This window comes from Apostichopus japonicus, chromosome 1, assembly GCF_037975245.1.
Source record: "Apostichopus japonicus isolate 1M-3 chromosome 1, ASM3797524v1, whole genome shotgun sequence".
Lineage (NCBI taxonomy): Eukaryota > Metazoa > Echinodermata > Holothuroidea > Aspidochirotida > Stichopodidae > Apostichopus > Apostichopus japonicus.
In genome coordinates, this window is record NC_092561.1 from 14,804,686 (window position 1) to 14,815,025 (window position 10,340).

Genomic DNA, 10,340 nt, shown 5'->3' on the forward strand with positions numbered 1-10,340 from the left:
AATTACTCGATTGATAGAGCTACTGAGCAAAATGTATCGTGGAGTCAGGTACCAGATCATCATATCAGATAACTTGATTATTGCAAAGGTATTTCCCTTCTGAATGTACATGGCAGATAACAGTCATTAATGGAAGTGGGGAGGGGGGGGGGGGGGTGGTTCTCTCAGCTACTTTTACGAGGAAAGGTTAAATCCTACGACAGTTAGCGTGACAGAAAAGACATTCATCATAATCGAGTTTGCCCGCTTACAAAGTCTCCAAACTTTGACCTCTGTTGACTTCAAATTACATTCCATCAGCATCATATTTGGGCAAATATTTAGAAAATATCTGTCACTAAATGTACTTTTTGAGATAAAAATCATAATAAAGGCAACTGTAAGTCATAATACAATATGGCATCTGGTGTAACAGCGAATCATATGATGTCATTTTTAAAATTTCCAGAGTGTATCCTCTGCTGAACTCAAATGACCTGTACCCTCCATCAAAAGCAACAGGGTTCTTGTTTTCATTACAGAGAAGCAATAGCCATATATACCACCTAATGTACTTTCCCAGCTGGAAATATCGTATCTACATAGTGTTAAGGTTTTACACCTAGCGACCTTATATGAGCTCTGATGTACATGAAACTTTGTACAGACTACACAATACACAATACGCATTGATTCCTTATGCCTTCGGCAAGGAATAAAATGGCTTTGGTAAAGCGTTACGTACTAGAATATTTAAAAAAGTTCTGAGGGGTCTAAGCGATCTGTGATGTGCCGAGAGTTTAATATTTAGAGGTTACAAATAAATACTCCGGAAAATGTAGACATGTTTGACATTATGCAGTTATGAATTATTTTTATTTCGGATTGGTCATTCTGCAAATGTCAAAGAGACGTAACTAGGCCTGATCGAAGTCATAACAGGGTGATAAACAAAATCAAGTATTGTACATTAATTATAAAGAACATTAATATGCTAAGCAACACACACACACCTTTAGCGTTAAGTTGAAAATGTTATGTCCTAAGAGTGAATCTACAATTATTAAGAAAAAACGAAATAAGACAATATATATATATATATATATATATATATATATATATATATATATATATATATATATATATATATATATATATATATATATATATATATATATATATATACACACAAAGTCAACGTTTATTCGTGGTAAAACTGTCGTACTTGAATCAAAGTCTTACTAGACTCTGAAAGTATGCATAAGCGGATGATACTATCATGGTTAGAACAACTTGCAGCTTCAATGTTGACAATAAATATATATATATATATATATATATATAAATATATATATATATATATATATATATCTATATCTGAAATCAAATGAAAACACACTGGGTTGATATAAGGCGATAACAAGACCCGTTCCTTCGCGAATATGGTATATAACATCTTATACACTTACATGCGTCTTGGAAATATTTCAAATATCCTATGGTATCCTTTCGTCAGCAATTTGTCTATACATCGGTAATTTGTATCTTAACCAATTTTAACATCAAATATCAGAAAAAAAGAAAAGGAAATAATAATTAATTTCTAGGTGTGTAACAAGAATGAGAAAGTCAAATCGATCATAGATATATAAATTCATTTTAAACAATATAATGAAACTTGTTTCCCTTTATAGGCGAAAAGCTAACATTGACTGTAAGAGATTATACGAATAAGACAACTATAAAGTGAATTTCACTTGTTAATTTCACTTATTGCATTACTAGTATTATGTCTGATGTGACTTTCAGGAGCAAACCAGAAAGTAAACTGACCGAAAATCTCCAGACAAGTTTTTAACACTTCTATAGTTAAAAAAACTAACTTTACAAGAAATTGTTACTTTCTAATTAACGAATCTTTAGAAAATATAAATTAAGAACAAAAAGATCAAATGACTCTTTTCAATTCCAAAGAAAAAAAAAGAACGGAAAAAATCTTTCCACATAGTTAAAAAAAAAACGGCACATCTAGTTTATTAAAAAGGGAAATATGATAAGGGGCAAAGATTAAGAGCAATTGCAGATGATTCAGACTAAAAAGGATAAGGCCCCTGCTCAGTTAGCCCTGGCTCCACCGCTGTTAGCTTAATATGTACTTTATAGTGTATTGGTCGTTGAGACGAACTTGTTCTGGACATGTCTTTATCTATGTTAATCGACCATGGAGCCACAACAAAGGACAGTTAAGTTAACAGAGACTAAATTTGTAGGACTACAAACATTTTTAAGGTCTTAGGCATGTAAATGGTTATATTTTACGTGCATAACGTATGCGAGTAAGTAGTGATACTAAATTAATATGTTTACAGGGTGCATCTAATTTACTTACTTGAGACATAATTTCATTGTGAATAATTGTCCATCTATTGTTAACTTATACAATTAAGTCTTTTGAATTGCTGAGTTATGCACTGGTTGCAGTAGAAAAGTTGAAAATTATCTAAAAATTACTGGATTTGTAATTAAAATAATTCATTCAGGCGGCGTCAAAAATGTTACAATATACAGTAAGTTGTCACTTTGTGACACTTATGCGAAAGTTTTAAAGAGAATACATAGGACTGTAATTTTTTTTTACGTCATCGACATGTAAATGGTTCTATTTTACGTGCATAACGTGTGCGAGTAAGTAGTGATACTTAATTAATATGTTTACAGGGTGCATCTAATTTACTTACTTGAGACATAATTTCATTGTGTATAATTATGCAGCGATTGTTAACTTATAAAATTAAGTCTTTTGAATTGCTGAGTTATGCACTGGTTGCTGTAAAAAATTTGGAAACTTCTCTAAAACTGACTGAAATGGTAATTAGAAGAATTCATCTAGACGGCGTCAAAAATGTTACAATATAAGTCCTCACTTTGTGACACTTATGCCAAAGTTTGAAAAGGGAATTACGTGTACATGAAATTCATAAATGCGTCAGTTTTGTTAAACTAGATGCTTGAGTGATGATTTATATATACATTAAAAGCCAGATACAAACATTTCAAAAGGCAACGAGACTTATTTTGAACCTTAAATGTACGGTCTGTCAATTTGTCATTGCTTAGCCTGCACTATGTGTTAATTCCATCATTTAAAGTACCGACTAAGAAGTGTGTCCCATTTGCTGGTTTGTTGAAACTGACATATTAACTTGCACTGAAATAGGAGGCATCGTAATCGATATGACTTGTTTCGTATCATTTATTGCTTGCTCTTCTGTAATCTTTTCCCAACTGCGTGGGATGATTGCTGGTGAACATTTATAATGCTTGGCAATTTCTTCATTATGTGTCTTCATTACCCATTTCCAGTAATATTGGTTCCTCGGTAACAGCTCAATTTTCGGTAGTATTCTCCATGAAGGAAAGTCATTCTTGTAATCTTTACAACGCTTTTGCTGACCACGATATGTATATATTGCGATCTCTGACCCTACACGAGTTTCACAGTCGGCAGTCTCCAAATGGGGAGTATTTTGGCATTTCCCTCCAGAAATTCCACTTGGCAAATGTGTTAGAGCGAAGTGATATCCATGCTTTGGACCCTTGGGAAGAGCATTTTCACACGGAGCACCGCATAAAGGACATTGTTCAAAGCACATGGTATTTGACACGAATGATAAAATGTTATCCAAGAGGCCTGACTTTCTTAAAAACGACTTCATCCCATTTGCATTTGGAGAATCAGGTAAATTAAGCTGTTGCATAATAATTTTACCAAAATCCCGCTTAACAAATGTGGTGAATTCCTTGATGAAGAAGCTTAGATCTTGAACATTGTATGACAGTGGCTCCTTTGAAATTTCAGGTCTTACAGAAATTTTGTTAGAATTGAGTGCTCGGAAGAAGTTATGAACCCAAAGCTTGAAGAGACTTGAATCATGCTTAGCTTCTTTTGTGTCTTTTATATCAATGTTTGCATGTTCAACTGCCTCTTTTAGCCTGTTAATCATACTGTTCACGGCATCATCCGCTTGGTAACGCATTGTGAGATTTTGGCCCTTCATTTGGCAACACAAAATGGATGTTTGTGTTGTAAGGAAAGAAAATAGATACTTCATTGGGTCTCTTGTATATGTAATGTAGTCCAAACCGCAGTTCTGTTTAATCAAGTTGAATAAGACAAACTCATTCATCGATCTGTTGTCAGGTCTGTGTGTCAAGATATATTGCAGAACGTGTTCTTTAAGAAAATCATAAACATACGAAACAGCCAATGGAGTAAGTATGTCTTGGAACACTTGGATGACTCGATGTGCAAGATCATCGGATTTGCAGAATGCGAGAAAATCTTTACGTAGTGACTCCTTTTCGTTTTCCATCAATGCTAAAAATGAATTTTCAGCTTCGTACTCTCGCTGGCGTTGTAAGGCAATATCACACAGTTTTCCACAAATGTGAAGCATCACCTTCGCCTTAAGAAGGCAGTGAGGTTCAGATGAAAATCTTCTTAGAGAGAGCTTTTGCAGGGCATCACGTAATACGCACTGCAGAAGATTTGCATCAAACTTCTTTTCATAAATTCTCTCCTCCATGTCCATTAAACATTCGTCTATTATTCCCTTTAAATTATTAGTATTGCGTTGGAACCATTGTTCGACATGACGACTATCTCCTTTTGTTGGAAAGTAATCAACCCAGTTATTGTCAACAGCATGCTTCTTTATTCCCCCTTTTCTTAGAAGGTTTTCTATTCCTGACGAAATAGCCATATCCATTGTTATAGAAAGAAGTAGATCCTCACAAGTTGCGATTAGTGCTTCTTCAGACATCACGGTACGAGGAAAATCTTTTTCCTGTTCTTTCACCCATTTATTCCAGTTACTGGCAAAAAGTTTTTCAAGATCATGTTTTTGAGAACTTTTAAGTCTAGAGGCAGTAAGTTCGGCATCTTCTCGAAGTTTGGTTCTTAGCTTTGCCATAGCGCTGGGTATATCATTCTGTAATTTTTTTGTGGTAATGTCATTTCCAAGAACTGCCATGACTTGAATCTTTTCCTCCGTTATTGCTGCCACAATTTGCTGATCAACGCTTTTCTTATGGCTTAAAATGAAGTCTTTCCGGGGATGCTCTGATGCATATTTAGAAAATGAATCATGAATATGTTCCTTTTTACTGTTGAGGTCTTTGTTCAATTCCTTTTGTATATTGGTCACCAACTCTTCAGGATTATCATGTGAATTAAGTATTTTTCTTCGCCAGAGTGAAATTGTTTGGATTAAGTCCAATTTCATTTGCTTGATCCATACATTGACTTCCATACAGAGGTTATCAAAATCCACGGCTTTTATGCTGTCCTGAAAATTGAACAAGAACTTTTCATCTTTAACAGCTTTCCAAACGTCACGAATCCTTTGATTAAATGTTGAAACAGTGAACTGAGGTTTGATCTTTTGATCTGTTACATCATTTAATATGCTGTTTTTAACAGACATAACTGTATGGCCATACATCTCATGAGGTGGAGACATTGCTCCAGTCCACAAAGGTGGGAAGTATTGCACGTTTTCTCCATTAATGCCACGTCGTAGGTCAAACACATCAGAAAATTGTTCGTAGCGACTTCCAAATCCTTCTTTTTTGGAGGCTTCCTTTATAGCTTTGTTCAGAGTGCTTTCTATTTGAGTCATGCTTACTTTGTTTCTCTTTTCAGCTGTGACTTTGGAAACTCGTTGCTGAACTATCCTACACTGAGAGTGGAGGTTAACTTTTTTCATTCTAATTAATGCATGAGCGGCGATTTGTAATAAGCCGATCATTTCAGGACCGACGTTTTCGCCTGCTATGTTTAGCAGCGTAACATCCGATATGCACAACACAAGAGTGACAATTTCATTGTCGAATCGAATATCGTCTTTAGATATTCTCTCTTGTGATTGTATTCCTTCTGAATCTATGAGAAATATAAACTTCACCCCTAGCTGGTCAACGAAATCATCAGCTACCTTTAACACACGCAGGAAAAGTCCTTTAGTGCACTGCCCTGATCTGACAGGAAACTGTACCCCAAACATTGTATTCAGCAATGTGGACTTCCCACTACTCTGCACACCAACAACACACATTACTAATATTGGAGGGTCTCCAAGTTTGGCTCTTAACTGAGTTAGCACACTTGACACCCATGATAATGGTATGCGTCCTGTGTCCCCATCCATTATTTCAATAGCATGTCCATTTAGAAGTAGGCTAGATGCATGTGTAGGCAGTATAAGAACATTTGTTTCTTCATTGGTTATATTCTCCAGTTCTTCATGAGCTTCATACCACTGTCCTAATTCACGAATGAAATTCTCCCAACCAAAGCTTTTATCTCTGATCTCTCCTGCTTCCTTTAGCCGCAATTTTTCAAGACGTTGCCTTCTATGTCTTAGGTCACTTTCTTCATGGTCGCGTTCTGACTGGTCACTGTCTTCGTCGACAGCATTGATCTTATCTTTGATGCACACATCCAGCTCTTCTATTGCCCCCTCCAGCTTAACGATGTTATCTAAATTTTCTCTTACGTTTTCGTCTTCCATTCGACGTAATTCCTCTTGAAGATATGATACAAAATAGCCAAAGCGTTCCACGTCATTTCCGGTCTCGTTGAGTTCCTTACGAAAATGTTCCATTGGTTTGGAAAGTCCACAGTCTAGTTGTTTTTTTCTCTTATCAACTTTTTTGCTTTTTATTTCTTCAAGCAGTAGATCAACAGACTTCTCACTTTCACTACTTGGTTTTATTGGTTCTTTATCTATGTTCACCCAATCGCGCCACACACTCTGAAGAGGAAATGTTGTTTCTTTAAACTTTGCCAAATCTGCGATGTTTCCTAGATCAAACAGTTCTTTGAGAGATGTGCGGGCCTTCCTGAAGCTTTCATCGTCGTCTTCAAGGTCAATCCCCTCACAGTACTCGTCCAAACTTTCAAGACTCCGTAAATCTGTATCGGGACATTTCTTACGATACTTTATAATTGTGCAACAAATCTCTTCACAAAGATTTTCTATTTTGAGAAATCTTACATGGAGACAATCTTTATTCCACTTTTGAGGTGTTTTAGGGGCGGATTGGCGTTCATCATCTATCATGATAAATTTGTGAATCTTTGTGTATGATCTAATTGTTGTGCTTGCACTTTTCAACCTGTCTTTATTGCGTTTAGCAATGAAGGCGATCGTGACATTGGAAGCCTTGCACATGAATTTGGTGGATGCTGGAAACGCCGTAGCATCACCCCTGAGATTAAAAATGGCAATGATCCATTTCAGCTTTTCTGAGCCATTAGAATTTGTGGGAAGGTACCAAACACCCTCTACACATCCTTCAGAAAATTTTGGACGAACAGAGTCTTCTTCTTTGCTTACAAAATATGAGAACTTATGATGACCTTGAAGAGGTCCTAGTAAGTAATTTAGAACAGTAGACTTCGAGAAATTCTTAATACTACCAATTCGCAAAAATGACACAGAAAATATAGGAACTGTAACAATATGATGCTCTACCGCAGTAAAATTGATGCGCTTCCATTCTTTTACTATGCGACGAAGGGACCATTTTAAAAAGGTGCTATTTACACTTTCCACTCCATGGAGAATGATAGGTACCGCAAGCTGACAAGCTGACATTTTTTCAAGCACATCTTGGCGTAAGAAATTATCTGAGCAGTGCAGAAAGGCAAATACAAAGTCTCTAACACTCAACTCATGTTTGGATTCTAGCATGCATGTTTTTAGAAATTCTCTAGAACGTGCACGGTAATCAAGAGCGCCAATCTTTCCCCAAAACAATTCAGCAACACTAGCATTCCCTTTTAACATATGTGGATTTTTAACATGACACAATTTCTCCAAGCTAAGGCGACCTGGAAATTTGTCTTTTAATCCGAGTTCGAGCAGGAATGCAGTAAAGGAAAGTGCCGGACCATGCGCATCTTCACGGTTGGTATCCTCGTCGTCATCTTCTTCATCAGTTTCATTATCTTCTGGAAAAATTTCACCATCGTCTAAAAAGAAGAACGACCAAACAATAACTAATCAACAACAAACTTTACATCATTTGCATTACTCCTCAACAACTATACATATCTTCGTGAATGCCATCATTATAAACACTTAAAAATTCTTGATGTCCTCCAAGATTTGACATTTCTTGTCACCATAACTCGTACCGATCGAATACTTAAATTGAAGCATTTTTAATTGGGTCAAATAACACTCTAATGTCACATACCCGATTGAGAAGTAAAGCACTCACTTTTGATGCAACAGCGTAAAATTGTTTCTATTGTAGTTGTGCAAAAGTGACTCTGCCATGATGATTTTCTAGTTAATCTTCTGGTCGACCATATACTTTATCTTTAGGAAAACAGCATTTTAATATTACATGGAGTATATGAGAGGCGTATTAAGTTTGCGGCAATCCTTTAACAGCTTTAATTACGTTCAAGTGCAACAATGCATGTTCGTCTAGTCCACTCAGTCGAATCCCGTGCAGGCCATACAGAAATATAACTAGGTTTGTCAAACCACTCTTTGGCCTTTATTAGCTTTAATGGTAATTGTAACTGCTCGTGCCATCTACAATATCGAACATTAAATGAGCAGAGGTAATGACGATGATAATAAAACATAGTAGCCATTCTCCATGTCCTGAATTGCTTGGATGTTTAATATAGGAATATCAAATACTGCCGCCGCTGGTTTGTCTGCGACATTTGGTTTACCTTTATTCATTAGTCTACTTGTTAGCTTGATTGTTTGTAGTTATCTTTTTGCTTTCTTGCCAGCTAGGAAAGAAATATATACATGCAAGTCATTGGTTATTACCATATCCCAAATGTACAGTGTACCGGTGAAGATACATGATATAGACTATATCGAGATTAGATTAAAAAAATATTGTTACCTACCCAACTAACAATTAAATACCCTATGCTATTGTGTATCTTTGTGTGAAAAAAAAATCAGCTTGTCACGAACTCGAAACCATATGTTCTCCCTCAGTAATTGTAAACCAATTTGATGACATTAACTTATTTCCATTTGTTGTTTAATATTTCCGTCCATGTTACTCTTTTACGTCCATAGTATCAGTTTGCCAGTGTCACGTGAACAAGGAAGTCGAAGATCAATATCAAATACTTTTCAAAGTTTGTATAGGTAGGCATACTTGCCCTCGCATGTGCTATTGGGTCTTTACCGGCGATGGCGTCATAGAATAAAATACTAGAGGTCAATAGGTACAAAACGTGGATGAAAGCGTCCTGTTCGTACAGAAGGTAATGACTGTCAGTATTTAACATCGTATTAAGTTAGGTTAAATGTCAAGTCTCATGAGGTCAATGAGGTTCAAATGTTGAAAGAGGTGTTTTGAAATTTCCAACTACTAACCACAAAGCTCAAATAGAGCTTCAGACCTGGGCATCAGGATGCCACAGGAGTGATGATATCATACCGTCCACAAAAATAATAAACAATAATCGCAATCTGACGGGCGTTCAGATTGACTTACCTGCGTACAAAAGTTATAGCAATACTTGAAACATGTTTTTTTTTAAAACCTAGTACACGCATTCCGTTTGTGACTAATTACAACCCACTCATCAAATCCTATATGAGTTCAATCAAACATGATTTTGCTTCATTCAAAGACGATCAGTCTGTAGGAAAATCAATAAAGGTGCCCAGCATGCTAGCAGTTCTTCAACACCCAGCCTTACATTTATACTCACTTTCTTCAGATTTTTTACACAGTTTCGACCTCCGCAGGTAATTTCCGTCTTCCGTTTTCCGTTTTCTCTTACCTACTGAATTTTGATAATCCGCCACAATGTCAGCAGCCCTATTCAAGTTTAGCTTTCTTAGTGATCTTTCGAGTTTGGTCACGTCATGTTCATTTATTACCTTTCTCTCTGTTAACAAATTTAGCAGTTCCAAACCCGGTGATTTTCTAGCGAATATAATTTTTTTCTGATCAGGTTCAAAATTGAACAAGAGCCCAAGGGCACTGTGGTTCCTTGCTTGGGGTATATGACAATACACATAATATTATCAAGCAAGATTGGGCTGAAATAGTCCAAGTAATTGTGGTCCTACATGTTCCCATAAAGTAACCAACACTATAGCCAACACTTTTGTGATCACAAAATGTGATCGGATTTTTTATTAAAAGCCACTTTTGAGATCTAAATATGGCGTCGAAAATGTAAGAAATATAAGAGACCTACAAGCGTGTAAACAGATATGATAACAATGGTGACCTCAGATGACATGACCTTTAAGTTTCAAAATGTTCCACCACCCCATTCACAACTTGTCCCAAAATAT

The 10,340-nt window shown here is 36.1% G+C and overlaps 1 protein-coding gene across 2 annotated transcripts; it reads right to left on the reverse strand.

Moving 5' to 3' along the window:
* Positions 1 to 603: 603 nt before the first annotated feature.
* LOC139968623 (interferon-induced very large GTPase 1-like) lies at positions 604 to 9,932 on the reverse strand. 2 transcript variants are annotated; one of them, XM_071972811.1, is made up of 3 exons: positions 9,746 to 9,932; positions 8,738 to 8,800; positions 613 to 8,017 (listed from the first exon to the last, which is right to left on the reverse strand). In XM_071972811.1, exons 2-3 carry the CDS (start codon positions 8,745 to 8,747, stop codon positions 3,135 to 3,137), a joined length of 4,893 nt encoding a protein of 1,630 aa, XP_071828912.1. In that variant the 5' UTR covers positions 8,748 to 8,800; positions 9,746 to 9,932; the 3' UTR covers positions 613 to 3,134. The 2 variants fall into 2 exon arrangements, with proteins under 2 accessions (XP_071828920.1, XP_071828912.1); XM_071972819.1 differs by lacking the exon at positions 8,738 to 8,800 and having other exon boundaries at positions 604 to 8,017.
* Between the last annotated feature and the right edge of the window lie 408 nt (positions 9,933 to 10,340).